The 26950-nt window shown below is 38.5% G+C and overlaps 1 protein-coding gene across 1 annotated transcript in view; it reads left to right on the top strand.

Annotated features, from left to right (window-relative positions):
• NEK10 (NIMA related kinase 10) overlaps positions 1-26950 on the top strand; it is a 1556164-nt gene that overhangs the window by 546851 nt on the left and 982363 nt on the right. Inside the window, exon 14 of the mRNA XM_053715742.1 lies at positions 15148-15212. Within this exon, the coding sequence (XP_053571717.1) occupies positions 15148-15212 (65 nt within the window). The remainder of the gene's footprint in view (positions 1-15147; positions 15213-26950) is intronic.

Here is a 26950-nt window from a genome sequence, read left to right as displayed (position 1 = left end):
GTCCGCTCGACATCGCTAAATGCTTGTGCAATTCTGCCCCCAGTGCTCACTGACCGCAGCTTCTTAACTTCAGTTTCAGGCCGGCCTGAAATGATGGGCCTCCGAAGCAGCATCCACTTAATAAATAGAGCCCTATGTATCACTAGTTTGCTACCTATAGTGAGTCAAGCTAATGGTAGTACTGCAGTAGTACTGCAGTAATAATAATAATAATTTGCCTTATCTTTGAAATCCAATACCTTGTATTTGTAGTGAAGCTAAGGTCAATTTAAAATCAGTTTAGTTTGATAGTTACAATTAGTTTTTTACATAAAATGTCTAGAGAATACTTTAGCGATTAATTCTTGGCAATCAAGAATTTACCATTTTATGCTCTAAGTACAAAACATGAAAAAAATAAATTGTTATGGATATATAGTTCTTTATATACACAGTGATAGTACATGTAGTCCATATTTGTTTAGGCATGCTGCAGTTGGTCTTATATGAGTGAAGCCACAATGTGAATGGATGACATAAAACTGATTTCCCATCAGTATTTATTTATGTGTATAATATCATGGTTTATGTAAAAGAGAAAAAAAATATTCTTACCTGATAAATACATTTATTTCATGGTGGTGAGAGTCAACAAGACACAACATATGGGATTAAACTCCTCTCCACTAGGATGCAAATATTTCCCAATCACAACAAGAACTTTAATTCATCCCACTTCCTGATTCCCCTCAGTCTACCGTATAGCCAACAAAGGAGGAAACAGAAGAGCAGGAAGAACAAAGCAGGGACAATGATTTGCATGCTAGAACCATCAGAATAGGGGAGGGTCTTGTAGACTCTCACTACCATGAAAGAAATCAATTTATCTGGTAAGTATACATTTTGTTTTCTTTCATAAGGTGGTGATAGTCTTTGAGCCATGGCACATGGGATATGATATCTGCAATACCATCAAAAAAAGGGTAGGACATAACATTATAGGCAGGCATAGCATTGACCAGACTCTGCAGCTTGGAGTACCTTACTGCCAAACTCAGCCTCCGAAGAGGCAAGACAAAATGTTAAAAACAAAAGCAGCGGACTTGCAAATCTGTTCAATAAATGCCTCATTTCTGAAAACCCTAAAAGTAGTTACAGAGCTAGTAGAGTAAGCAGTACTGCAAGATAAAAGAGAGTTTATTGTCCTAAAGTAGGCTTTGTGAATCAGTTGTTTCAACCAAGAGGCTAAAGTAACTGCAGTATCCAGTTGACCTCTACACTGGGCTGAAAAACTCACAAATAAAGTTCAAAAACTCTTCTGGTCAAAGAAAAAGCCAAAAGAAAACAAAATTCTGCATAGGTTTGGAAAAGCTGAACCTGCAACACCCTCAAAACTAAATAGAAATTCCACAGATGAGCCGCTGATCTAAACCACAGGCCCAATTCTTACAAGTGCCAGAACAAAAGTTTGAATATCTGGCAATTTTGAGAGTTTTGTATGATGCAACACAGAATAGAGGCATAATTCTGACCCTTTAAGTAACTGGTTGAAAAATACTTATCTAAATTAGCTTGAAGAAATTCCACACAAAGCAAAAAAAGGATCTACCACAATTTGTGATAAATATCTGTGCTAATTGGCTTCCTTGCCTGAACAAGCAAGCTCAGAAAACCTCTTTGACAAAGAATTTAATGTTCAAGTTTGAAGTCATCAAATGAACACATATGAACACTATACAACTAAATATAACAAAGCTCTTGAGACAGATCTCTGCGCAATTAAAGAGAATCTGTATTAGCATAGCATGTTTTCTGTGACCAAGCTAGAGCAATGAGAAATACTTAATGATTTTTCCTTCTTGATACGAACTATGCTTTGGAAGAGAGGCCAAGTCTGAGACTCCCAGATGGGCCCTCCATCCTGAAAAATTGGAGTTTGTTAAATCACTACCCAAATGATTCCTCAAAAGGATGCTCCCTGAATCGTAGCCAAATGAGATATCCCCTAAAATAGAAGCTGTCTGGTCCTGTAATCCTAAGAAGTTGTTCGAGAAAGACTTAATAATCTGCCTGCAGAGAGTGACTGATGGAAGAGAGGTTGTTCGGTGATCTGCCAGGCTCTCTAAAACTTTATTCTGCAACAGTTTGTCAAGGAAAGATGCATAGAAACAGGGAGTAAGAGCACCAGTATGAAGGTAACTCTGGAAGGTAACACCAGGGAACTCGTAGGATTATTGATCTATCAGTCATGGTTTCTTTAAACCTGAATGAACATCTCTGTGTAAAGAGATGACAGACGTAATGATGGAGCTTATACCCAAATGTCGTTCAAGTAGAACACTACTGAAAATCAATGCATTCTTAACAAAGACAAGAGAGGTCCCATAACCCTTTAGAAATTGGTGATGGTCTCTGTGAATAATACAGATCTATAAGTGTGTGTGTATATATATATATATATATATATATGTGTGTATGTGTGTGTGTGTGTGTGTGTGTATATATATATATATATATATATATATCTATATATATATATCACACGGACAAAGTCCAGCACTCTCAGCTAAGATTAAAAGCAAAAATATAAGAGTTAGTTACCGCATCTGGCCAAATGGGATAAGCCCAGGTACCACGTCAAGTTCTCTTCCAAATCCTGAGTCCCTAAACAGCCACAAAATGCAAGATCTTAATCTAAATAAACTGGGAAGAAGTGAATGGTGCACAGGCTTATGTAATCAGTCAGGGAAGACATACTATATCATATGAATAAAACACGGAAGCAGTGAGAGAATTCCCATGTCTATGCAACTATATGCTCACCTTGTCTCTGAACCCTTATTGGATGGAATGCTGAACCAATTTGTATGGCTAAAAGTGGGTAGACACTAAATTAATAGATATGGCCAAGTGTGGATGTTTAAGACACTTTGATTTTGTATCATTCTCAGAATCTCCTGGCTGGGGATGAGTACTTATACACAGTCACTGAGGCTTCCATATACACACACAGACTATTACGCAGTCACTGAGGCTCACACATAGACACAGTCAGACTTATACACAGTCACAGAGGCTCACATATACACACAGTCAGACTTATACACAGTTACTAAGGCTCACACATAGACACACTCAGACATACACACAGTCAGACTTATATACAGTCACTGAGACTCACATATACACACAGTCAGACTTATACACAGTTACTGAGGCTCACATATACACACAGTCAGACTTATACACAGTGTTACAACACAAAAACAATGGCACTACACAGGCTTTTCCCTTTTGGGCTTTACTATAAAATATTATGTAGTATATCTACCCAACATTTCTATTAACCAAAGAGAATGGTGCTAATGCATAAAAAATTGAATAAGACACAAAGTAGGATGCCGCTAGAGTTTTGCGAACATCTACTTAAAAGTATGCACATGAAGCACTCTAGGCCCTGACTATTGGGCAGTTGTGGTAGTACAGGGTTTTTTTTTTTTTTTTTTTTTTTTAAATATAACTTTTATTCACTTGTTCATTTAAAATACGGGTAACACACTATTAAAATCGACACAGACACTCACTGGTGTGATATTATAATATATGTCAGTGGGGAATTAAAGTTGATTTTGTATCAGCGCCTCTCAATAACTTTGTGTATAATTCCCCTAATTTGCTTGAACTTGACTTAGTATATTATAAGTTATTATTTGTTCTCTGTGTGAACAAATTACTTATCACAGTATAGTGTTGTTGTCTTCTAAGTTCAAATATACAATTTAATACGCTCTAGTTATTAAAGTATGTATACAATTTAATGTGCACTGAGTCAAAATAAATACTATCACTTGTATTGTCCACACTAGTCTTGTGTGGTTGTATGTTCTAATTGAGTAATGTTAGTCTCCTGTTTGTCTTATGTAGCAGTGTAGAAGTCTGCTAAATAACAATGAGTAACCAAATTGCCTTTGTTATTAAAAACTACACATTACTTAATCTGCACACTGTCCTCAGTAATGAAATTGCTGGTATTAAATGTTACTCAATTATATATAAAGTTTGCCGGTATATTTCTTGCCTATAACATTCATAATCTTTAATTCACTTTGTTGAAAAAGTACTAAACTTAATTATACCCAAAGTAAAGGCTGCTAGTTTGCCTGTATAATCAGTGTTATATACCAGCTGTTGGCTAATTCTGTAGGTACAGAATCAATAAACCACAAGTTCAATTGTTTACTCTAATAATAAAAAATTCATAGCATTGATAGTTGTAAGTAACATTTTTTATATAATAAATGCACTGTTCCTTTAAATAAGGTTGTATCAGTTTTCTATTATATTACCTTACCAATAATAATGTTATATTGTTATAATATCAACTCAATTTTGAGTCTATTGGATCTTTTGAAGACAATTGGATACTTTGTATCATATAAAAAAGGTTCTAGCGATATGTTTAGTCTACTATTGTGAGCGTTTGGGTACTCAAAGTTTTAAACTGCCAGACACACACTAGTGTGTGATATAGCTTCAATATATGTTCGCTCAATACTGTTAATATCGGTTATGCCAGACTTAGCCTGAGTCTCTGAGTAATTTAGATATGTCCAGAACACCTTGCTTGACGTTGTATTAGATGCCACTGAGTAACTAAATAGTTAATATGTTGTAAATTTGGGTCTTGCTAGATTTAGCCGCAGCTCAACTAATGGAGTAACAATAGACTTCTCTCAAACATATCGCTAGAACCTTTTTTATATGATACAAAGTATCCAGTTGTCTTCAAAAGATCCAATAGACTCAAAATTGAGTTGATATAATAACAATATAACATTATTATTGGTAAGGTAATGTAATAGAAAACTGATACAACCTTATTTAAAGGAACAGTGCATTTATTATATAGAAAATGTTACTTACAACTATCGATGCTATCAATTTTTTATTATAAGAGTAAACAATTGAACTTGTGGTTTATAGATTCTGTACCTACAGAATTAGCCAACAGCTGGTATATAACACTGATTATACAGGCAAACTAGCATCATTTACTTTGGGTATAATTAAGTTTAGTACTTTTTCAACAAAGTGAATTAAAGATTATGAATGCTATAGGCAAGAAATATACCGGCAAACGTTATATATAATTGAGTAATATTTAATACCAGCAATTTCATTACTGAGGACAGTGTGCAGATTAAATAATGTGTAGTTTTTAATAACAAAGGCAATTTTGGTTACTCATTGTTATTTAGCAGACTTCTACACTGCTACATAGACTAGTGTGGGCAATACAAGTGATAGTATTTATTTTGACTCAGTGCACATTAAATTGTATACATACTCTAACTAGAGCATATTAAAGTGTATATTTGAACTTAGAAGACAACTACACTATACTGTGATAAGTAATTTGTTCACACAGAGAACAAATAATAACTTATAATATACTAAGTCAAGTTCAAGCAAATTAGGGGAATTATACACAAAGTTATTGAGAGGCGCTGATACAAAATCAACTTTAATTCCCCACTGACATATATTATAATATCACACCAGTGAGTGTCTGTGTCGATTTTAATAGTGTGTTACCCTTATTTTAAATGAACAAGTGAATAAAAGTTATATTTAAAAAACATACAAAAAAAACCTGTACTACCACAACTGCCCAATAGTCGGGGCCTAGAGTGCTTCATGTGCATACTTTCTTTTGCAAGATGTACCGAGTCCACGGTTTCATCCTTACTTGTGGGATATTATCCTTCCCAACAGGAAGTGGCAAAGAGAGCACCCACAGCAGAGCTGTCTATATAGCTCCCCCCTTAACTCCACCCCAGTCATCTTTGCCGGCTCTAAGCAGGAAGGGTAAAGTGAAAGAGGTGATAAACTGTTAGTTTTTATTTTCTTCAAGCAAGAGTTTGTTATTTTTAAATGGTACCGGTGTGTACTATTTACTCTCAGGCAGGAGATGGATGAAGATTTCTGCCTAGAGGATGATGATCTTAGCATTTGTAACTAAGATCCAATGCTGTTCCCACAGAGGCTGAGGAGTACAGGAAACTTCAGTGTGAGGAACGGTTTCATGCTATACAGCATTGAGGTATATTCAGTCATTTGTTTCTGGAGAGACTGTGATATTTCAGAAAGGCTGACAGGATCCCCATGAGGGTAAGGGTAAGCAGTAATCCTAGACTTATAGTGGCATTACTAAGCTTGCATAAAGGGCTAAACTTTTAGTTGACACTCAGTTTGAATGATATTAACAAACGGTTGTGTGTGCTGGGAGTGCTGTTAATAAACTTTTGGGGGACAACTGTATTGAGGGTACACTTGGCTTTTTAGGGTTTTAGAACCCACATGGCTGGTAAAAACGCTTGGTGTGTTTTTTTGGAGGCCTTAGTAACATCAAGTGAGATGGGCGGGGCCTAATTTTGCGCCTCAGTTGCGCAGTTGTTTTCTCTTGACAAGCAGCAAGCTACAACACCCGAGGGTCCTGGTGAACTTTTTGGGCCAAAACGAAGCTCTATCCCCACATTAACAATCCCTAAGGGCAGGTAGGCACCACAGCAGAGCTGTGGCAAGGTGCTGACAGGGTTTTTTCCAGTTTTTGGCACTTTGTCAATCCGGTTTCCATATTTAGGGGTTACATGTTTCATTTGCTTGTGGTGCAATCTTACTAAAGCTTTTTGAATCTGCTGTAAAAATTTCGAAAAGTTTGAGGTATTTTTAAGCAGTTTTGCAGATTGTGTATGCCTTTTTTTCTCTTAAAGGCACAGTACCGTTTTTTTAAATTGTTGTTCACTGAATAAAGTGTTTTCCAAGCTTGCTTGTCTCATTACTAGCCAGTTCAACATGTCTGACATTGAGGAAACTCCTTGCTCAATATGTTTAGAAGACATTGTGGAACCCCCTCTTAGAATGTGTCCCACATGTACTGGTATGTCTATAAATTGCAAACAGCATATTTTGACTTATAAGACTTTGGCACTGGATGTTTCTCAGACAGAAGGAAATCAGGTTATGCCATCTAGTTCTCCCCAAGTGTCACAACCAGTAACGCCCGCACAAGTGACACCTAGTACCTCTAGTGCGTCTAATTCTTTCACCTTGCAAGATATGGGCACAGTGTTGAATTCTACCCTCACAGAGGTTTTATCTAAACTGCCTGGGTTGCAAGGGAAGCACAGTAGCTCAGGATTAAGAACAAATGCTGAGCCTTCTGACGCTTTAGTAGCCGTATCCGATGTACCCTCACAATGTTCAGAGGTAGAGGTGAGGGATTTGCTGTCTGAGGGAGAGATTTCTGATTCAGGAAAGATGTTCCCTCAGACAGATTCAGATATGACGGCCTTTAAATTTAAGCTAGCACTCCTCCGCTTATTGCTCAGGGAGGTTTTAGCGACTCTGGATGATTGTGACCCTATTGTAGTTCCAGAGAAATTGTGTAAAATTGACAAATATTTAGAGTTTCCTGTCTACACTGATGTTTTTCCGGTCCCTAAGAGGATTTCGGACATTGAGTGGGATAGACCAGGTATTCCGTTCGCTCCCCCTCCTATTTTTAAGAAGATGTTCCCCATATCCGACACCATGCAGGACTCGTGGCAGACGGTCCCTAAGGTGGAGGGAGCTATTTCTACTCTAGCTAAGCGTACAACTATACCTATTGAGGACAGTTGTGCTTTCAAAGATCCTATGGATAAAAAATTAGAGGGTCTCCTAAAGAAATTTTTTGTTCATCAGGGTTTTCTTCTCCAGCCTATAGCGTGCATTGTTCCTGTAACCACTGCAGCTGCCTTTTGGTTCGAGGCTCTGGAAGAGGCTCTTCAGGTGGAGACCCCATTAGATGATATTCTGGATATAATTAGGGCTCTTAAGCTAGCTAATTTTTTCATTACAGATGCCGCTTTTCATCTGGCTAAATTAGCGGCAAAGAATTCAGGTTTTGCCATTTTAGCGCATTTTAGCACGTAGAGCGTTATGGCTTAAGTCCTGGTCGGCTGATGTGTCATCAAAATCTAAGCAAATAAGATGAGGACCAAACAAAATAATTTTCGTTCCTTTCGAAACTTCAAAGGTGGTCCTGCTTTCTCTTCCCCTGCTACAAGGCAAGAGGGGAACTTTGCTCAATCCAAACCAGTCTGGAGACCTAACCAGGCTTGGAACAAAGGTAAACAGGCCAAGAAGCCTGCTGCTGCCACGAAGACAGCATGAAAGGGTAGCCCCGATCTGGGAGCGGATCTAGTAGGGGGCAGACTTTCTCTCTTTGCTCAGGCTTGGGCAAGAGACGTTCAGGACTCCTGGGCTTTAGAAATTGTAACCCAGGGGAATCTTCTAGATTTCAAAGATTCTCCTCCAAGGGGAAGATTCCATCTTTCTCAATTGTCTGTAAACCAGACAAAAAGAGAGGCGTTCTTACGCTGTGTAGAAGACCTATTTGCCATGGGAGTGATCTGTCCAGTTCTGAAATCAGAACAGGGGCAGGGGTTTTACTCCAATCTGTTTGTAGTTCCCAAAAAAGAGGGAACCTTCAGACCAATCCTAGATCTTAAGATCCTAAACCAATTCCTCAGAGTCCCATCCTTCAAGATGGAGACCATTCGGACTATTTTACCAATGATCCAGGAGGGTCAATATATGACCACCGTGGACTTAAAGGATGCGTATCTACACATTTCTAGCCACAAAGATCATCACCAATTCCACAGGTTTGCCTTTCTGGACAAGCATTACCAGTTTGTGGCTCTTCCCTTCAGGTTGGCCACGGCTCCCAAAATTTTCACAAAGGTGCTAGGGACCCTTCTGGCGGTCCTAAGGCCGCGGGGCATAGCAGTGGCGCCTTATCTAGATGACATCGTGTTGGCCTTTCTAAGATCTCATGGGTGGAAGGTGAATGTAAAAAAGAGTTCTCTTTCCCCTCTCACAAGAGTTTAATTCCTAGGGACTCTGATAGACTCGGTGGACATGAAAATATTTCTGACGGAGGTTTTTAGCCACCTGCCGAGCTCTTCATTCCATTCCTCAGCCGTCAGTGGCTCAGTGTATGGAGGTAATCAGACTAATGGTAGCGGCAATGGACATAGTTCCGTTTGTTCGCTTACATCTCAGACCACTGCAACTATGCATGCTCAGACAGTAGAATGGGGATTATGCAGATTTATCTCCTCAGATAAATCTGGATCAGGAGACCAGAGATTCTCTTCTTTGGTGGTTGTTACAGGATCACCTGTCCCAGGGAATGTGTTTCCGCAGGCCAGCGTGGGTTATAGTGACGACAGACACCAGCCTACTAGGCTGGGGTGCAGTCTGGAATTCCCTGAAAGCACAGGGTTTGTGGACTCAGGAGGAGGCCCTCCTTCCGATAAATATTCTAGAATTAAGAGCGATATTCAATGCTCTTCAGGCGTGGCCTCAGCTGCCTTCGGCCAGATTCATCAGATTCCAGTCGGACAACATCACGACTGTGGCTTATATCAATCATCAGGGGGGAACAAAGAGCTCCTTAGCGATGATAGAAGTTTCCAGAATAATCCGATGGGCAGAGACTCACTCTTGCCATCTATCAGCAATCTATATCCCAGGGGTAGAGAACTGGGAGGCAGATTTTCTAAGTTATCAGACTTTTCATCCGGGGGAGTGGGAACTCCATCCGGAGGTGTTTGCTCAACTGGTTCAGCTATGGGGCACACCAGAATTGGATCTGATGGCGTCTCGTCAGAATGCCAAACTTCCTTGTTACGGGTCCAGGTCAAAGGATCCTCAGGCAGTACTGATAGATGCTCTAGCAGTACCCTGGTCATTCAACCTGGCTATGTGTTTCCACCATTTTCTCTCCTTCTGCGTCTGATTGCCAGAATCAAACAGGAGAGAGCTTCAGTGATTTTGATAGCACCTGCGTGGCCACGCAGGACTTGGTATGCAGACCTGGTGGACATGTCACCTCTGTCACCATGGACTCCGCCACTGAGACAGGACCTTTTGATTCAAGGTCCGTTCAAGCATCCAAATCTAATTTCTCTGTAACTGACTACTTGGATATTGAACGCTTGATTTTATCAAAGCAGGGTTTCTCTGAGTCGGTCATAGATACCTTGATTCAGGCTCGAAAGCCTGTCACCAGGAAAATCTATTATAAGATATGGCGTAAATATCTTTTTTTAGTGCGAATCCAAAGGTTACTCATGGAGTAAGATCAGGATTCCTAGGATTTTGTCCTTTCTCCAAGTGGGATTGGAGAAAGGATTGTCAGCTAGTTCCTTAAAAGGACAGATATCTGCTTTGTCTATTCTGTTGCACAAGCGTCTGTCAGATGTCCCAGACATTCGGGCTTTCTGTCAGGCTTTAGTTAGAATCAAGCCTGTGTTTAAACCTGTTGCTCCGCCATGGAGTCTAAATTTAGTTCTTAAAGTTCTTCGGGGGGTTCCGTTTGAACCCATGCATTCTATAGATATTAAGCTTCTATCTTGGAAAGTTCTGTTTCTAGTTGCTATCTCTTCAGCTCGAAGAGTCTCTGAACTATCTGCATTACAATGTGACTCGCCTTATCTTGTTTTCCATGTTGATAAGGTGGTTTTGCGTACCAAACCTAGATTCCTCCCTAAGGTTGTTACTAACAGGAATATCAATCAGGAAATTGTTGTTCCTTCTCTGTGTCCTAATCCTTCTTGTAAGAAGGAACGTCTGTTGCACAACTTGGACATGGTTCGTGCTTTGAAGTTTTATTTGCAGGCAACTAAAGATTTCCGTCAAACATCTTCTTTGTTTGTTGTCTATTCTGGACAGCGTAAAGGTCAAAAGGCTACGGCTGCCTCTCTTTCTTTTTGGCTGAAAAGCATCATCCGTTTGGCTTATGAGACTGCTGGAGAGCAGCCTCCTGAAAGAATTACAGCTCACTCTACTAGAGCGGTGGCTTCCACATGGGCTTTTAGAAATGATGCTTCTGTTGAACAGATTTGTAAGGCTGCGACTTGGTCTTCGCCTCATACCTTTTCCAAATTTTCCAAATTTGATACTTTTGCTTCTTCTGAGGCTATTTTTGGGAGAAAGGTTCTGCAAGCAGTGGTGCCTTCCGTTTAGGTTCCTGTCTTGTCCCTCCCTTCATCCGTGTCCTAAAGCTTTGGTATTGGTATCCCACAAGTAAGGATGAAACAGTGGTACATTTTGCAAAAGAAAACAAAATTTATGCTTACCTGATAAATTTCTTTCTTTTGCGATGTACCGAGTCCACAGCCTGCCCTCTCTATTCAGGACAGATAATATTTTTTATTGAAAACTTCAGTCACCTCTGCACCTTATAGTTTCTCCTTTTTCTTCCTAAGCCTTCGGTCGAATGACTGGGGGGTGGAGTTAAGGGGGGAGCTATATAGACAGCTCTGCTGTGGGTGCTCTCTTTGCCTCTTCCTGTTGGGAAGGATAATATCCCACAAGTAAGGATGAAACCGTGGACTCGGTACGTCGCAAAAGAAAGAAATTTATTAGGTAAGAATAAATTTTGTTTTTGAGTAGATGTTCGCAAAACTCTAGCAACGTTCTACTTTGTGTCTTAGACTTATACAGTTACTGAGGCTCACACATAGACACACTCAGACTTATTCAAAGTTACTGAGGCTCACAAATACACAGTCAGACTTATACACAGTCACTGAGACTCGCATATACACACAGTCAGACTTATACACAGTCACTGAGACTCACATATACACGCACTGAGACTCACACATACACATAGTAACTGAGACTCACATTTACGCCGTTTTTTTGGGTGGGGGAAGATTGTTTTCCAGTAGAAAAGTATATCACAGAATTTATGTAGAAAAACCTCTGTAGGCTATAAAGGTAAAATTTTGAAGATAAAAATATTGTAAGCTGTGTAGCTGGGATTCCCTTTCATTCTGATTTGTGCAGTGAGGAGCTTCTGCAGTGCTAATGAGGTATTTACCTGTTATCACAGCAGCATAGACTGACTGTAGACAGTGTGAGCGCAGCCCGCGGGTCTTCTTGCTGTCGTAACGTCATGCACGTGATCATGTGACGTCTGACAGTCTCACACTCACACACAGCAGGCAGCACGCACTGCGCAGGATGAGGCACCGCACATCAGGATAAGCTGAGCGGAGCCTGTAGTAGATGAGTGGACATGGGCTAAGCCTGCAGCTGCCAGGGATGGGCTAATGGGCTTGGGTTAAGTGCTGGGTGGGTAGGTAGGTTCAGCTGGTTCGCCTGGATGTGGCTTGGACTCCGGACACGGCCAGCAGCATCTATTCTTAAATAGTTAAAAAAATCAATAAAAAAAATCAAAAGTAAACTACCTAAGTCTATGTCCATTTTTTTAAAAATAAAAATACCGGGCAGTAACCTGAAATACCAGACAGTCCGATCTAATACCGGACACCTGGCAACCCTAACCACAACAGAGAAGGTAACCTAAGTTACATCATGGCGACTTCAATTGTTTTATGGACATTAAAAATTTACATTTATTTTGTCACTATTTAAACAACTCATGGAACTTTAAAAATGCATTTATATATTATTCCCAGACTAATCTTTTCTTTTAAATAGCAGTAAAGTATGAAGCTATGTTAGCACTTCCCTTCAGATGTTCGCTGCCAGCCCCGGCTCTCCCAGACTTTATCCAGACCGGCAAAACAAGCCTTTCTCAAGAGCATAAAATCAATATATGTCAAAGCAAGTCCAACTTGCTTTGACATATATTGATTTTATGCTCTTGAGAAAGGCCTGTTTTGCCGAAACGCGTTGAGCTATATTTTAATAAAATCTGAAGCTGCATCTGAAGATACCCTTGTGATGGTTTTAATAAAAGGCTGATTTAAAACTGAAATCCTGTGAGTATGAGCTGTTTGTGCGCCTACCATTTTATTTGAAACGTGCTACACCATTGTGAGCTTTTTAATCTTTTCTTTGAATGCATTATTTTATATAGAACATTTTTAGTATTTAATGTCCCTTTAAAGTTCTTGTTGTGTTTTGGGAAATTTTTGCTTGCCTACTGATGGAGAGGAGTTTAACATGTTTTGTGCTTTTCTACAGTATCAGTCGCCAAACCTGCAGAATATATTACATTCCAGAGTTGGTTATTCATCTGCATATGAAGCAGCGCACAAAAAAAAAAAAATCTAATTTATTTTAAACTGTAATTATTGTGATAAGGTAATTGCAAAGTGTAGTAATAGTGGCATGGTAAACATAACTAGTTTAACTATTAAGTTAGAGATCTTCCATCCAGCCACTGAGAATGAAGTTTCTTCCTTACTATCTTCCTCATGCCTCACTACCTGCCCACTCAACCCTATCCCTTCTCTTCTAATACCCTCCCTGTCTTCCACCCTCACTCCTGCTCTTACCCACATCTTCAACCTATCTCTCTCTACTGGCTCATTCCCATCTTCTTTCAAACACGCAAAAGTCACTCCCATACTCAAAAAAACCCTCCCTCGACCCTAATTCTCCTGAAAGCTACCACCCCATATCACTGCTTCCACTAACATCAAAACTCCTTGAAAAACTAGTTTACAATCGCCTAACCCACTTCCTGTCCGACAATTCCTTGCTTGACCCACTGCAATCCGGATTCCACCCAAAACACTCAACTGAGACTGCCCTTACCAAGGTCACAAACAATCTTCTCTCTGCTAGAAATATTGGCCACTTCTTTATACTCCTCTTACTTGACCTCTCAGCTGCCTTTGACACAGTTGACCACTCCCTCCTCCTACAGACCCTTAGCTCTTTTGGCCTCTGTGACACTGCTCTTTCCTGGATTCACTCCTATCTTTCTCACAGGTCTTTTTCTGTTTCATTTGCTGGTGATTCCTCCTCTCCTATGCCTCTGTCTGTTGGAGTACCTCAAGGATCTGTTCTGGGTACTCTACTGTTCTCCATCTATACTTCTTCGCTGGGTAAACTTATTAACAGTTATGGCTTCAAATATCACCTCTATGCTGATGACACCCAGATCTACTTCTCCACCCCTGCTCTCTCTCCCTCTGTCATCTCTTATGTCAGGAACTGCTTATCTGGTATTTCTTCCTGGATGGCCTCTCACCACCTAAAGATTAACATGTCCAAGACTGATCTCCTTCTTATCCCCCCCTCAAGTTCTACGCCGACTTCTGACTTCTCTATCCCTGTTGACGGCATCACCATTCCCCCATCGCCCCAAGTCCGCTGCCTCGGAGTCACACTTGACTCAAACCTATCCCCCATATCCAATCGCTTTCTACATCCTGCCGCAATCATCTACGCAATATTTCCAAAATTCGCCCTTTTCTGAGCGCTGACACCACAAAGCAAATAATCCACTCCCTTGTTATCTCCCGACTTGACTACTGCAATAACCTACTCGCTGGCCTTCCTCTTTCCAGACTCTCCCCTCTTCAATCCATCCTAAATGCCTCTGCCAGGCTGATCCACCTTTCCTGTTGATCTGTATCTGCTGCACCTCTCTGTGAGTCCCTTCATTGGCTCCCCATTCACAACAGAATCAAATTCAAAATTCTCACCCTTACATACAAAACTCTCACCAACGCCGCTCCCCTCTACCTATCCTCTCATACGCAAGTATACTCCAGCCCGTCCACTAAGATCCAACAATGACCTGCTCCTTGCATCCTGTAACTATCACCTCCTCTCATGCTAGACTGCAGGACTTCTGTCGTGCAGCACCTACCCTCTGGAACACTCTCCCTCGTGCTGTCAGGCTTTGCCCTAATCTTTCTTCCTTTAAATGTTCCCTGAAGACTTTTCTGTTCAGGGAAGCCTACCACCCAACTCAATAATAAATTAATTTCACTTACCTAACATTTTCCTCATCTAACTCTGTATTAACATCTTTCTCAATCTTGCAGTCCTCACCTCCTGTTTCTCAACCTTCTACCCTTCTAGATTGTAAGTTCCCATGGGAATAGGGCCCCCTCCTGTATGTGTTTGTAAATTTTGTCCTGTATTGTTTTATTTAAATGAATTGTATCCATGGACAGCGCTGCAGAATATGTTGGCGCTTAATAAATAAAGTATAATAATAATAATGATAATAATAATATAGTCAAAGAGAGCCACCAGACAATTATGAAGCACAACTCTGACAAGAATTAGCAGTTTATTTGTTATAAGTATTTTAATTTTTTTTTTTTTTTGCATTTACAGTGTTACGCTTTCAGAGCCCTGCGATTTCTTTTTAGCATGGAAAGAAACAGAGATCTTTTTAAAAGGTAGTGTACTGATAAATAATATGTATGATGAAATTATAATGCAGTTTTATTTAAGATCCCAGGTTATTTAATGATTGAAACCCTAAACTTTCTTGGATTTTATTTTCGTTTGAAGCTGAAAATAAAATTCCTTCAGAGTAAATGTGAGCAGGCTTAGTTACCATTGTGTAAATGTCTGCTTAGTAAATTGTTAAGCTAGATTACAAGTTGTGCACTAACTTTTGTGAACAAGCGTTATCGGGTTTTTAGCACCATTTTGCACGCAACAGAAATGGCACATGTATTAATTATATATTATATATATATGTGTGTGTGTGTGATATATATATATATATATATATATATATATATCAACACACAATAAAAGGATGAGCACTAATATAAAGATCTATGTACTTAAGTGAATTTACTAAGTGTTATAAGTGCTCGAGACCAGGGTACACTCCTACCTACGTACCCACAAAATAGTATAAATACAAATATAAGTCTCCGCACTAATAATGGAGTGAAAAAGTAAACAACTCTAAATGAATGAGCATTAAAGAGTAAATTTAATGAAAGAAAACATAAAATGTAAAGCAAAACATCCTAATTGCAATCCATAAACAAACACAGATGCAAGTAAACATACACACATGTATACTGGACGTCCCCAGCAAAATAAAAATTGTAGAGGTCAAACTCTAATGAAGAGCCATAAGTCAAAACCCTGGCTATAATTGAAAACCATGGGTATAGTAACGTAAGATGCACGCAATAAGATGAACAAGCAAGATAAGGCAGTTCATGCACTTGTAGCAGTTGATGCAAGATATAGCGATATGGTTTGTAGGCTGACAGTTAGAGAGATGAAAAGTTATGCCATACAATCATATATGTGTAGCAATATAATGTTCCATAACACAATACTGATGAGAGTTCATGCATAGAATATTGCTTGAATCATATGGATATATTCAATTCTCCTTGGTGTGTAACTAGGAAATATGTAAAATACACCGGCACTCCAGGACCAAAGTCCGCCGGTGAGCTGTGTTGAAATGGCGCTCTATGAGCGCTCTCACCCAATCCGTGTAGGGTCTCAGGATACTCGGTACACACTGTCAAGAGAAGACATCTAAACGTGGCAAGATTATTGTGACAATTTCAAAGAACAGCAAGTACAAAGCTGTCAGCAATTCAAACCAGCATGCGAGCATTGGGCTCTATTGGTGTCTGAAGTCACATCAACAACAGCAGGCAACGTGCGTTTTGGGCTCCGCCCTTCAACTTGGCCTGACGTAATTCGGAAAACCTCCTCCTTTTAAGGCGTAATCACTGTGTGTAGTAACGCCTACATAGCATCACCACTTTGGATACCAGCAGCAAATGACAGAAGCATAGCAGACATGCGCAAAAACAAACAGCTGATATTCCGAATGCAGACAATTTTACATGGCTAGTAGTTAATCTCGAAACAAACACATATTATAAGTGAAGTAAGTAATTAAGCAACATGTTGATACAAAGTATTCTACGGGCATGTAAAAGCTAATCAGAGGCATCATACATCTTTACAGTATAAAAAAAACAGAAAATAAAAAAAATTATTAGAGCAAAATAAAGAAGAATAAAGGAAAAGTAGAGTGAAGTGCCAATGTGTAAAAAGCCTAGTTCAAAGGACACACTACACTAACTAACCCTTCTTTACAATTATCTATACTCCCAAACAGAGGGATTCAGGTTAAACTACAGTCCCTAGACAAATGTACCCCAAGTAATTTCCCTATCCAAGCCATAGGGAGTCATAGAATACATTTTTTTGGATCCAAAGTGCTTCTTTTTCAAATAGTATTTTTTTGTCTATTCCCACCTCTCCTTAAAGGGCCCACACCATCTACTACCTGAAATTTAATTTGACTTTTGTTATGACCTAAAAGTGTGAAATGGTGAGCTACAGGGGCTGAGGGATCGAGTTTACCTATGGCTTGTTTTATGTTGTTTAATCCTTTCTCTAATAGGTTTAGTGGTCTCTCCAACATAGGCTAGACCACATGGACATTTAATTACATAGACCACGAAGTTTGATTTTCAAGTAAAATGACCTCTGATAGTCAAACGTTTACCAGATCTAGGGTGTGTAATAGTATCACCTAGTTGAATTGAGTTACACTGTGCACAATTGTTGCACAGAAACGTGCCATTTACAGTAGCACTCTCGTCTCCTCTATTCTGTCCAGTTCCCACATCAGCCTTAACCAAAGTAGCTCTTAGATTGTGATTCCTTTTGTAGGAGAATAAAGGAAAATTCTTAAAAGTATTTGCTAAAATTTTGTCCTCTAATAGCAAAAACCAGTGTTTTTTGAATATCCTTTTTAAAGGTGGAATATGATACCCATATGGTACCACAAAAGGAATCCTATCATTAAGTGTCCTCTTAGTGGATTTTTTCTGAATTAGATTGGCACGGGGAATTGAGTCCACTTTTAATTTGTGGGTTTGTAATAAATTAACTGGATACACCGGTAACTTATAACACGGTCGAATCCTTTATTACATTAGTTAAAAAAGACTTTGAAAAGTTAAGAAATAAGGGAGTGAAAATGGGTACCCCTAACTTGACTTTGGCTGAAAGGAGGGCTCATGATTGTCTCAAGTCCAGAAAAGATCTGGTTATCAAGCCGGCTGATAAAGGTGGGGCTTTGGTCATTATGGATAAACACCAATATATGACAGAAGTTCAGAATCAGCTAGATGTCGCAGAGAATTATTTAAAATTGACATTTAATCCCACTACAGAATTCCAGTCTTATATACAATCTATAGTTGATATGGCCTTAGATCAGTGCATTATTACTAAGAAACAAGCAGACTTTTTAATTCAGAAAGACCCTGTTATACCAGTCATTTATTGCTTACCTAAAATACATAAATGTCTCAATTATCCTCCTGGTAGGCCAATTGTGACCAGTACTAATTCCATTTTTCAACCAATTTCAATATTTCTTGATAAATTATTACGGCCACTGTTGGATAATGTACCCTCGTATTTAGAAGACTCTTCAGACTTCTTGCGACAAATTGAAAATGTGCAGCTAGATAGGGATTCTATTCTTGTAACTCTTGATATTAAATCCCTATATACATCCATACCACATCAAGAGGGTTTGAAATGTATAGGTGAGCTATTAAATAGAATGGCTCTCTACTCACCCAGGGAACGCATGTTCATTATGGAATTACTTGAAACGGTGCTGACAAGGAACTATTTTCTCTTTGAAGATTCATTTTATTTGCAAACTAAGGGTACGGCTATGGGGGCCCCCACATACACATCCCTATATGTACATGAATTTGAGAATAATTATCTTTATACTAACGAAAGTTTTAAGAAACATTGCAAATTCTGGAAAAGGTACATTGATGATGTTTTTTTGATTTGGACAGGGGACAATACCCCCCTTATGGCCTTTTTTAATGAACTTAATTCATTTGATTCAAACCTTCAATTTACCATCAGTTTTGATTCATATACTCAAAATTTTCTAGATATTACTGTTTCATTGAGACATGGTTCCTTGTCGACAGATGTGTTCAGGAAAGACACAGATAGGAATAAACTTTTGTTTTTTCTAGTTTCCATTCTCCACAAACAATTAGGAGCCTTCCTTTCAGCCAACTTTTACGGGCTAAGCGAATTGTTAATAATGAGATACGTCTGAATGAACAATTTCAAGATTTCTTTTGCAGATTTGAAAGCAGGGGCTATCCAAATTAAAAGTGGACTCAATTCCCCGTGCCAATCTAATTCAGAAAAAATCCACTAAAAGGACACTTAATGATAGGATTCCCTTTGTGGTACCATATGGGTATCATATTCCACCTTTAAAAAGGATATTCAGAAAACACTGGTTTTTGCTATCAGAGGACAAAATTTTAGCCAATACTTTTAAGGATTTTCCTTAATTCTCCTACAAAAGGAATCGCAATCTGGGAGATACTTTGGTTAAGGCTGATGTGGGAACTTGACAGAATAGAGGAGCCGAGAGTGCTACTGTAAATGGCACGTTTCTGTGCAACAATTGTACACAGTGTAACTCAATTCAGCTAGGTGATACTATTACACAACCTAAATCTGGTAAACGTTTGACTATCAGAGGTCATTTTACTTGTGATTCAAACTTTGTGGTCTACGTAATTAAATGTCCATGTGGTCTAGCCTATGTTGGAGAGACCACTAAACCTTTTAGAGAAAGGATTAAACAACATAAAACAACCATAGGTAAACTCGATCCCTCAGCCCCTGTAGCCCACAATTTCACACTTTTAGGCCATAATAAAAGTAAACTTAAATTTCAGGTAGTAGATGGTGTGGGCCCTTTAAGGAGAGGTGGGAATAGACAAAAATTACTATTTGAAAAAGAAGCACTATGGATCCAAAAAATGGATTCTATGACTCTCTATGGCTTGAATAGGGAAATTCCTTGGGGTACATTTGTCTAGGGACTGTAGTTTCAACTGAATCCCTCTGTTTGGGAGTATAGATAATTGTAATGAAGGATTAGATAGTGTAGTGTGTCCTTTGAACTAGGCTTTTTACACATTGGCACTTCACTCTACTTTTCCTTTATTCTTCTTTATTTTGCTCTAATAAGTTTTTTATTTTCTGTTTTGTTTATACTGTAAAGATGTATGATGCCTCTGATTAGCTTTTACATACCTGTAGAATACTTTGTATCAACATGTTGCTTAATTACTTACTTCACTTATGATATATGTTTATTTCGAGATTAACTACTAGCCATGTAAAATTGTCTGTATTCGGAATATCAGCTGTTTGTTTTTGCTCATGTCTGCTATGCTTCTGTCATTTGCTGCTGGTATCCGAAGTGGTGACGCTATGTAGGCGTTACTACACACAGTGATTACGCCTTAAAAGGAGGAGGTTTTCCGAATTACGTCAGGCCAAGTTGAAGGGCGGAGCCTGCTGTTGTGGATGTGACTTCAGACGCCAATAGAGCCCGATGCTCGCATGCTGGTTTGAATTGCTGACAGCTTGGTACTTGCTGTACTTTGAAATTGCCACAGTCATCTTGCCACGTTTGGATGCCTTCTCTTGACAGTGTGTACCGAGTATCCTGAGACCCTACATGAATTGAGAGAGATCGCTCATAGAGCGCCATTTCAACATAGCTGTTACTCACCGGCGGACTTTGGTCCTGGAGTGCCGGTGTATTTTACATATTTCCTAGTTACACACCGAGGAGAATTGAATATATCCATATGATTCAAGCAATGTTCTATGCATGAACTCTAATCAGTATTGTGTTATGGATTATTATATTGCTACACATATATGATTGTATGGCATAACTTTTCATCTCTCTAACTGTCAGCCTACAAACCATATCGCCATATCTTGCATGAACTGCTATAAGTGCATGAACTGCCTTATCTTGCTTGCTCATCTTATTGCTTGCATCTTACGTTACTATACCCATGATTTTCAATTATAGCTAGGGTTTTGGCTTATGGATCTTCATTAGAGTTTGACCTCCACAATTTTTATTTTGCTGCTTGATAACTGGGGACGCCCAGTATACATGTGTGTATGTTTACTTGCATCTGTGTTTGTTTATGGATTGCAATTAGGATGTTTTGCTTTACTTTTTATGTTTTCTTTCATTAAATTTACTATTTAATGCTCATTCATTTAGAGTTGTTTACTTTTTCACTCCATTATTAGTGGACTTATATTTGTATTTATATATATATATATATATATACACTCACTGGCCACTTTATTAGGTACACCTTGCTAGTACCGGGTTGGATCCCCTTTTGCCTGTTGGAAACATTCCTCAAAGATTTTGGTCCATATTGATATGATAGCATCACGCAGTTGCTGCAGATTTGTCGGCTGCACATTCAAGATTTGAATCTCTTGTTCCACCACATCCCAAAGGTGCTCTATTGGATTGGATATGGTGACTGTGGAGGCCATTGGAGTACAGTGAACTCATTGCCATGTTCAAGAAACCAGTTTAAGATGATTTGAGCTTTGTGACAAGGTGCATTATCCTGCTGGAAGTAGCCATCAGAAGATGGGTACACTGTAGTCATAAAAGGATTGGACATGGTCAGCAATAATGCTCAGGTAGGCTGTGGCATTTAAATAATGCTCAATTGCTACTAAGAGGCCCAAAGTGTGCCAAGAAAATATCCCCCACACCATTACTCCACCACCAGCAGCCTGAACCATTGATACAAGGCAGAATTGATCCATGCTTTCATGTTGTTTATGCCAAATTCTGACCCTACCATCTGAATGTAACAGCTGAAATTGAGACTCATCAGACCAGGAAACGTTTTTCCAATCTTCTATTGTCCAATTTTGGTGAACCTGTGCAAATTGTAGCCTTAGTTTCCTGTTCTTAGCTGACATGTCTTCTGCTGATGTAGCCCATCTGCTTCAAGGTTCGAGGTGTTGTGCTTTCAGAGTTGGCATTCTGCATGCCTTGGTTGTAACGAGTGGTTATTTGAGTAACTGTTGCCTTTTTATCATCTCAAACCAGTCTGCCCATTATCCTCTGACATTGTTAGGATTTGCTTTAAGTGTAGTATGCACAGATATATAGAACTCAACTGCGGATTTCTGTTAAATAATATGTAGGCAATAAATAGCTGTTTTGTATCACTTTGTTACAGATAAATACTATTAGTGAATAATTATCTGGTTTGAAAGTGGTTCAGAGATTTGATCTGTTTAGTGGCAGTATAGGAAACAGACAGGTAACTCTTATATAAGTATCCTGTTTGTTGTAAGAATATACTTCTGAAGTAGTAATGAAAAACAAAGTAAATGTGAAACTCTATGAGCAGAATACAGCAGCTGCAGCGAGAGCACACACTCTTCCAAGCTAAAGTGGAAGTCTGTATTTAGTTACGTTTAACTTCGTAAGAGTGTGGGAGGACTCAGAATCCGTAGTATGGACAAGGAGATTCCGTCATAGCCTGAAGAATATTTATGTAACTACTGAATTGTTATAAGTGTAACAAAACAGTACCTTGTCTTGAATACTCTAACGTTGCAGCGGGTTACATCAGTAGTCCTTCTGATACAAGAAACTTTGCTTGCACAACGTGGTGAGTAAAACAGCTTTAGCTGCAGCAAAAACAGATGCAGATTAATTTCCTTTCTTGCTCCGGTCTGCTTGATATCAGGCTCTATAAATAGAATCACTTAGTAGGTGTCCCGGTCTGGATATCAAGGCTGTAGTCCTTTGAGAATAAGCTAGATAAGACAATGTGGACAGAAGCAGTCTCAGGAATGGCTCAGTTGCAGTTATGATCACTAAAGACAATCTAATTACTAAGCACCTGGTTCAGGGTGCGTGAGCCTTTTAACAGAGAGAAGGAGGGCAGACTTAGAACGTGCTAATTTAAAGGAACAGTAGAAACAGTACAAGCAAGCTCCTGACAGACATAAAAAAGGCATTGTCGTCCACACAACTGCCGCTCACTGGATATTTTCTCTTTTTTTGGACCATTCTCTGTAAACTTAAGAGATGTTGTGTGTTAAAATCCCAGTAGATCAGCAGTTTTTTAAATACTCAGACCAGCCCATTTGGCACCAACAACCATGCCATGTTCATAGTCACTTAAAGGGCCGCTAAACCCAAAACCTTTCTTTCATGATTCAGATAGAGAATAAAAATTTAAAAAACATTACAATTTACTTCTATTATTTATTTTGCTTCATTTTTTAGATATCCTTAGTTGAAGAAAAAGCAATGCACATGTGTGAGCCAATCACACGAGGCTTCTATGTGCAGCAACCAATCAGCAGCTACTGAGCATATCTAGATATGCTTTTCAGCAAAGAATATCAAGAGAATAAAACAAATTAGATAATAGAAGTAAATTAGAAAGATGTTTAAAATTGCATTCTCTTTCTAAATCATGAAAGAAAACAATGTGGGTTTAATGTCCCTTTAAATCCCCTTTCTCCCCCATTCTGATGCTCGGTTTATACTTTAGCACGTCGTCTTCACCACTCCTAGATGCCTAAATGCATTGAGTCGCTGCCATGTGATTGGCTGATTAGCAATTTGTGTTACCAAGCAATGGAACAGGTGTACCTAATAAAGTGGCCGGTGAGTATGTGTGTATATATATATATATATATATATATATATATATACACAATGCCTTGCAAAAGTATTTACCTCCCTTGGCATTTTTCGTGTTTTTTTTTCCTCACAACCTGGAATTAACATGGATTGTTTGAGGATTTGCATCATTTAATTTACAGAAAATGCCCACAACTTTAAAAATGTTTTTTTTTTTTTTTTTTATTGTGAAGCAAACAACAAATAGGACAAAATAACAGAAAAAGTCAATGTTCATAACTATTCACTCCCCTAAAGTCAATACTTTGTAGAGCCACCTTTTGCGGCAATTACACCTCCAAGTCGCTTTGGATAAGTCTCTATGAGCTTGTCACATCTTACCACTGGGATTTTTGCCGATTCCTCCTTGCAAAACTGCTCCAGCTCCTTCAAGTTGGATGGTTTGTGCTTATGAACAGCAATCTTTAAGTCTGACCACAGATTTTCTATTGGATTGAGGTCTGGGCTTTGACTGGGCCATTCCAACACATTTACATGCTTCCCCTTAAACCACTGAATTGTTGCTTTAGCAGTGTGTTTGGGGTCATTGTCCTGCTGGAAGGTGAACCTCCGTTCTAGCCTCAAATCACGCACAAAGTGGTACAGGTTTTGCTCAAGAATGTCCCTGTATTTAGCACCATCCATCTTTCCCTCAACTCTGACCAGTTTCCCAGTCCTGGCTGCTAAAAAACATCCCCACAGCATGATGCTGCCACCACCATATTTCACTGTAGAGATGGTGTTCTTTGGGTGATTTGATGTGTTGGGTTTGCACCAGACATAGCGTTTTCTTTGATGGCTGAAAAGTTCAGTTTTAGTCTCATCAGACCAGAGCGCCTTCCTCCATACATTTTGGGAGTCTCCCACATGCCTTTTCGCAAACTCAAAACGTGCCATTTTGTTTTTTTGCTGAAAGTAATGGCTTTCTTCTGGCCACTCTGCCATAAAGCCCAACTCTATGGAGTGTACGGCTTATTGTCGTCCTATGTACCGATACTCCAGTCTCTGCTGTGGAACTTCAGCTCCTCCAGGGTTACCCTAGGTCTCTGTACTGCCACTCTGATTAATGCCATCCTTGAGTTTGGGTGGGCGGCCGTATCTTGGCAGGTTGCTCTTGTGCCATGTTCTTTCCATTCGGTTATGATAAATTTTATGGTGCTCCTGTGGATCATCAAAGATTTGGATATTTTTTTATAACCTAACCCTGACTTGTACTTCTCAACAACATTGTCCCTTACTTGTTTGGAGAGTTCCTTGGTCTTCATGGCAGTGTTTGGTTAGTGGTGCCTCTTGCTTAGGTGTTGCAGCCTCGGGGGCCTTTCAAAAAAGGTGTGTATATGTAATGACAGATCATGTGACACTTAGATTGCACACAGGTGGACATAATTTCACTAATTATGTGACTTCTGAAGGTAATTGGTTGCACCAGAGCATTTTATGAGCTTCATAACAAATGGGGTGAATACATATGCATATGCCAATTTTCTGTTTTCTATTTCTAAAAAATAGTTTTATGTATATATTTTTCTCATTCACTTCACCAACTTAGACTATTGTGTTCTTAACCATCACATAAAATTCAGATTAATAAAACATTGAACTTAAGGCTGTAATGTAACAAAATAGATAAAAAAGCCAAGGGGGGTGAATACTTTTGCAAGGCATCGTATATATGTATATATTTATATATATATTTATACCTGTATATACAGGTGGCCCTCGTTTTACAATGGTTCAATTTACACCGTTTCAGAATAACAACCTTTTTTTCCAGTCATGTGACTGCTATTGAGAAGCAGTGCATTTATTAAAATAGTCAGTAGGTGGAGCTGTCTGCGTGTGTTGCAGCAAAGCCAAGCAAGCTGAAATTATTCAATTTAACCAGACCTGAGCTATTGAGCAGATTTCAAAGGAACAAGATCTTCCTGTCTATAACCCAGTCCAGATTGGAATGCATAGAAATAACTGTTTGCAGAAAAATGCAAGTGAAGTCTGTGTTGTGTGATTATTTTATTAGGTTTATAATGTTGTTTAGCAAATGTTTTTGTTCATTTAACTTAGTTTAATTATATATTCTGTGTTGTGTGATTATTTTATTAGGTTTATAATGCTGCCTAGCATTTAAAGTCTTCATTTCAAAGCTTTTAAAATAATTTATTAAGTGTTACTTATGACAATTTTGAGAGGGGCCTGGAACCTATCTCCCTCACTTCCCATTGACTTACATTATAAACTGGGTTTCGATTTACAACCATTCCATCTGGAACCTAACCCCGGCGTAAACTGAGTGCTACCTGTATATTTCTATAAATATATATATAGGTATAGATATCTAATTTACATTAGCATTAACACACACATATATATATATATATATATATATATATATATATATATATATATATATATATATATATATATATATCAAAATCCATTCCATTCACTCAAGAATAGGCACTGCACTCACCGGTTTTAGTAAATCATAAAATGTCACATTTATTGTAGAAGTTTAAAACAGCATATTCCCCAAATGTTTCGGTACCAACCAGGTACTTTGTTTACTGGGACATCAAAGTGAAAGAAAAAGAGTTATGGCTTAATACCTACCCCCCACCTCTATTTCAACCCAATGTGCTAATAGCTTTCAGTCAAAAGAGCAAATGAGCAAGATTCTGATTACACAGCACCCCGATAGCTGCTAATTGTGGATTGGTGAGTGCATTTGCAAACAACTTATCTATCTATCTATCTATCTATCTATCTATCTATCTATCTATCTATCTATCTATCTATTATAGATATTTTCTATGTGAAGAACATTGGAATGTAATATATGTGTAACGCGCATCAGGGCTTGCTATTTAGGTCTAATGCAGTATTGGTATAGCACACATGAAGAATTGTTAACTTCAGTGCACGTTATTGAAATATTAAAAATAAAATATAATAATAAAATATACAAAATTATACATACTATAAAAAATAGATGTTTTTATGGATTCTTTAAAATGTTTAATACTTTTTTTTAATAATTGTTGTTAATGTTTGTTAATATTTAAATAATGTGCTTTAAAGTTAGCAATTTTTCATGTGCGCTACGCTACCCCAACACAGTGTTAGAACTTAATTGGGAACCCCATGTACGTTACACGCATTTTACATTCCTGTGTTCTTCACAAAGACAAAAATGTCATTTTTATTATTAAATGCATACAATATGTAAAAACAAGACAGCATCTCATAATTACCATGGGGCCGGTTTATCAATGCCTGGCGGACATTGATTTACACTGTGAATAGGAGGTGAGTGGTTGTAATAGTGATAACTGAGATAATTATTTAATGTCTGCATTCAAACATATAAATACTATGGAGATGCTGGATACAGTAGGTGGATAACTTTATATAGATCTTGCTTAGATTGACAGCCATGATATACCTGTATATGTTTTGAACTGCATCCAGTTACATACCTGTTGCAATAATATGTATTGCATAGAACCAGAATTAAAAATAAAATAGGAGTTTTGGCTATATAGAATATTGGTGCTTTAGAGCAGACATAATACATGTTGCAAGATATTGTCA

The sequence above is a fragment of the Bombina bombina genome, chromosome 5 (assembly GCF_027579735.1).
Source record: "Bombina bombina isolate aBomBom1 chromosome 5, aBomBom1.pri, whole genome shotgun sequence".
Classification (NCBI taxonomy): Eukaryota; Metazoa; Chordata; class Amphibia; order Anura; family Bombinatoridae; genus Bombina; species Bombina bombina.
This window is presented reverse-complemented; position numbering and strand designations above follow the sequence as displayed.